Source organism: Penaeus chinensis, chromosome 18 (genome assembly GCF_019202785.1).
Source record: "Penaeus chinensis breed Huanghai No. 1 chromosome 18, ASM1920278v2, whole genome shotgun sequence".
NCBI classification, from domain to species: Eukaryota; Metazoa; Arthropoda; class Malacostraca; order Decapoda; family Penaeidae; genus Penaeus; species Penaeus chinensis.
This window is the reverse complement of record NC_061836.1, coordinates 30,851,187-30,856,186: the sequence shown is the minus strand read 5'-3', so window position 1 is coordinate 30,856,186 and position 5,000 is coordinate 30,851,187. Positions and strand designations below refer to the sequence as shown.

At 36.0% G+C, this 5,000-nt stretch overlaps 1 protein-coding gene across 3 annotated transcripts in view; it reads left to right on the top strand.

Annotated features, from left to right (window-relative positions):
• The window catches only part of LOC125034437, a 183,751-nt gene that overhangs the window by 162,076 nt on the left and 16,675 nt on the right, over positions 1 to 5,000 (top strand). For all 3 annotated transcript variants that reach the window (XM_047626183.1, XM_047626184.1, XM_047626182.1), the window contains exons 6-7: positions 3,760 to 3,887; positions 4,936 to 5,000. The exon at positions 4,936 to 5,000 is cut by the window's right edge and continues 33 nt beyond it. In XM_047626183.1, coding sequence (XP_047482139.1) covers positions 3,760 to 3,887; positions 4,936 to 5,000 — 193 coding nt within the window. The remainder of the gene's footprint in view (positions 1 to 3,759; positions 3,888 to 4,935) is intronic.

Sequence of the window (5,000 nt, the reverse complement as noted above, 5' to 3'; positions counted from 1 at the left end):
CCCTAAGAGACTACCATGTGGTTCCCAATAAACAGCTCCCTTGGGTTATTAAATCGAGAGCCGACAGACACACATTATCCCTCCCTGCATACTCCAGTTTCACTCATTATAGATTAATAGGCGCTTATATTACTGTGTAAACATTTAGATTTGGAAAGCAACCTCTGCCGGTACTCCGCTATATATTGAGTGAGGACTGAGAACATCGTCGTTTGAGAACCTTTGCTTTTAATTGAAACGTAGGGCTCGATAAACAAAAATATTGGGTGAATCAGGGAAAATTAAATGATTCTCCAAATATTTCCTGGATAACGACTCAGAACAAATACTAATTTTAGGAGGAAATGATTATTTACAATTGGAAAAAAACAAAAAAAAAAAAATTGATGGAACTTATCTTCAACGCCACTCTAAATTATTTCCTTCGTCTTATTTTCAATAATGCAGTAAGGGCGTAGCAGATTACTCAGAAGTTTTAGTTATTTTCGTTTTATTTTGTCCTGTTCTGTCTTTCGTTAAAATGATAGATCGATTTTTTTTTTTATCAGATTTATTAAATCCGACCTATTTTTGTCTTATATTTCTTTCGCTTTTCTGTCAGACAAAAATCGGCAAAACGTAAGACTAAGACAAATTATAATGATAATAATAATGATAATATCAATAATGATAATGGTAATAATAATAATGATAATAATGATAATGATAATAATATTAGTACTACTACTACTACTACTACTACTACTGATAATAACAATAATATAAATAATAATGATAATAATGGTGATGATGATGACGATGATGATAATCATAATAACATCGATAATATTAATAATGATAAAGACAGTAACAACAATAATAACAATAATAATAATAATGATATCAATAGTAGTAAGAATAATAACAATAATAGTAATAATACTAATAACAACAACAACATCAACAATAATAAATATAATGAATAATAGACTATAACAGGGTGGGGGGGGGGGGGTGGAGGGGAATGATCACCTAATGCCGGGCCTGATTATCCAGCCTCGGAAACTACTCGCCCTGAAACTCCCCAGCCGGCATTTTCTCAGAGCTGAAATCAGAGAAAGATTTCCCTCTCTTCTTTTTTTTTTTGCTTTTCTTTTCTTTTTTCCCTTCTTTTCACGAATCGAGAATGCACTATTTTTTTCTTTTCTTTTTTCTTAAATCGAGAGAGTTGAGAGAATGGAGAAATATGAGTTCATAATTTCCCATTCTTCCTACGTGTAATTTCTCTGCTGTAGGATTAACTTTAACTTTTTTTTTCTTTCTTTTTGGCACTGAGTGTGTGTCTTATTTCCAGCGTTTGTTTGTGTTATTGTTATGAATATCTCGGATATAGTGTTTTAATATCAGTAATAAATAATGGGTTATTAATATTGAGAATTTAACGATAGTGTATTTTCCTCGTGCTTTTGTATTAGAAAAATCGTTCGTGATGTACCAGGATTTGTAGTTATAGCTGCAAATATCGGATTTTGTGATTATATGTATCTCATTGAACACTATTATAACAAGCATTGGTTCTTGATATCAATTATGAATTTAACGTTAGTAACTTATTGGATGAATTCCTCTTGTATTTTTTAAAAATTCAAAAGCGTCTTTTTTCAGCGTTTTTGATTTATAGTTCTTTGTTGTTTATCTTTTGCAAATAACACTGATGCTTGAAGGTCACTGACTAAATACAACACGGGCTCTTGATATTACTTGTGACCTTAACGTAAATCACTTATTGGCTTAACTTTTCCTGTTTTTGTTTTGAAAACTCCTTTTTTCATTCGTTTGTGATGTTACGGGCTTTGTAGTTATAGTTGCAAATCAGTCGGATATGATAATCAGATATTACTAATAAATACATGGGTTATTAATATTAGTTATGGATTTAATGTAAATGGCTTAATATTTCGTCTGTTGTATTGAAAAGTCCCGGGCATATATTTCCAAATCAATAGGATATTATGAGTAAATGTCACTAATGAAATACAACATGGGTTATGAATATTTAGTTAACGTTAACAACTTATCGACTGTAGAGATAACCTTCCCGGCGATGAAGCACAGTAATCTTCACGACTTGTAAAATACCTTTTTCAAACAAGTCTCTGGAATTAACAAAAGTTCATCTAGATTGGGTAAATGTCTCGCTAGTATTCCGTGGATTTTTGCAAACGTATTTAATTTACTCTATAAATAAACCTTTCCTTCTTTGTTTCTATTCGTCTGTGCGTCAGATATGCTCACATGCACACGCACACACACACACACACACACACACACACACACACACACACACACACACACACACACACACACACACACACACACACACACGCACACACACACACACACCAGGGCGAGAATAATGAAAGACGAGAAAAAAAAGTTTCTTTTTCACTGAATTTCAAAAGCCATACAAAACGGAAACTTGAATTTACACTTTACACTTTTCATTTACGTTTCCAATTTGGGTAAAGTTAATGTTATCCCACTGTTTTGCCTTTTTTCCCTTCGTTATCTAGATTTCGCGGTCAAGAAGAAGGAGAAGGAGAAGAAGAAGGAAAAGGAAAAGGAGAAGGAGAAGGAGAAGAAAAAGGAGAAGGAGAAGGAGAAGGAGAAGGAGAAGGAGAAGGAGAAGGAGAAGATGGAGAAGGAGAAGGAGAAGGAGAAGGAGAAGAAGGAGAAGGAGAAGGAGAAGGAGAAGGGGAAGGGGAAGGGGAAGGGGAAGGAGAAGGAGAAGGAGAAGGAGAAGGAGAAGGAGAAGAAGAAGGAAAAAGAGAAGAAGAAGAAGGAGAAGGAGAAGTAGAAGGAAGAGAAGGAGAAGGAGAAGGAGAAGGAGGAGAAGAAGGAGAAGGAGAGGAGAAGAAGAAATTATTTGAAAGATTTTTTAGATTATCACCGAAATGTCAGCGAGTTATCATCATTCATATACCCTCCCCCCAAATTTATATATATATATGTGTGTGTGTGTGTGTGTGTGTGTGTGTGTGTGTGTGTGTGTGTGTATTCTCTCAAAATTATCATACATACCTCCCTCTCCCCCCCAAAAAAGTATATACATATATATTCATACATAACAAATAAATAAATGGACAGATAAATGTCTCCACATTCATTCCAAAACATAACACACATCAACAGCACAACCTCTCATTAATTCATAACCTCGCTACGGACGAAACTGACCTCGAGGGCGATCCCTGCTTAACTCCAGCATATGAGATGTTCGTTCAGCCCACCTGCCCACTCTCGCCCACGATCCATTATTACATGGGGGTCTACTGCAGGAAATTAGACAGGATGTCGCCTGTATCCTAAATGAGTCGTTTATGTATGTATGTTTGTGTTTATCCTTAGCGAATTGTGTATGTGTGTTTGTGTGTGTGTATGTGTGTTGTATGATGTGTTTATCCTAAACGAATCGTGTATGTATGTATGTTTGTGTGTGTGTATGTGTGTTGTATGATGTGTTTATCCTAAACGAATCGTTATGTATGTGTGTGTGTGTGTGTGTGTGTGTGTGTGTGTGTGTGTGTGTGTGTGTGTGTGTGTGTGTGTGTGTGTGTGTTGTATGATACCTGTATCCTAAACGAATCGTGTGTTTACGTGTGTTTGTGTATATCCTAAACGAACCGTGTATGTACGTATGTATATGTACACAGATACCCAAAGATGCTGTCTGTATTCTAAACTAATCGTTTATGTATATGTACCTTTGCGTACGCCCAGATACCGACAGGAAGGTTCGACGCTGCTGGTGAGTCACGTGGTTCCTGCTGACGAGGGCGAATACCAGTGCGTGGTGACCAATATGGCGAACCAGAGGGTCTCCGCGGCTGCCATTCTCACGGTCTTTGGTGAGTTCTGTTGGCGCTGTTTTTCTGAATGAGAATCAAGGTTTTTAGTGGTGTTTGTTATCTACCTGATACGCGTCATCGCTATCAGCATCGTCATCGTCATCATGGTCATCATCACCATATCATTATGATCATCATCGACATCATCATGGTCCTCTTCCTCCTCCTCCTCCTCCTCATCATCATCATCATCCTCATCCTCATCCTCATCCTCATCATCATCATCATCATCATCATTATCATCATCATCATCATTATAATCGACTTCGTTACTGTCATCATCGTTATCGTTATCAATTATCATTATAATCATTGTTATAATTATCATCACTATTATCCTTTGTGCAGGAATCATTATCATTACCATTATTATCAATTTCTTCTTCCTCATACTATCATTGTTGTTCACACTTGCATGTGTATTAGTATTATACTTTAATTTCGCCCCCAAACTCACCGATTTCTCTCAGCATCAACATTTCCCAAAGTTATCTTCGTACGTTCTAAATTATGCTCTTAGAACCCTATCGCCTCTTCAATATTCTATATATATCAGAGTGCCAACGGCATTTCATCCTACTGACCATTCCATTATTTCGGAACGTTTTATATAAAAATTAATAAAAATCCGAACATAAAAGGCATATTAATTACACACAAATACAATTTTCATGCTTGAATACATCCCCTTGTGTTTATGTTTATTTTCAGTGATATTTGATATGCATGAGATACCCGTGTCGTCTTTTGCTTTGTTTATACAAGAGATGTTAACACCACAAGACATTCAGTTTCTGTTCTATATTCATTGACCTTTGCATACGCTATAGTGTTTGTCTGTCGTGCTTACTTGACTTAACATAGAGAAGGAAGAGAGAAGCTTAAGTAAAGAAGAACTTAAAGGAACTCAAAGACGAAATTATAACTAAAATATGAAATAAATTGAATGGAAATGAAAGAAAGTAGGAAACGAGAAGGAAATAACATTCGATTTTCTTGTCAAAGAGGAATCATGTGTATAATTACACTGACCCTTTCACCTTTCCAGAATCAGCGAGGGTTGGGGGCGTGGTTAAGAGCATGGTGGGCGTGGCCGGACATGACGTCACGCTG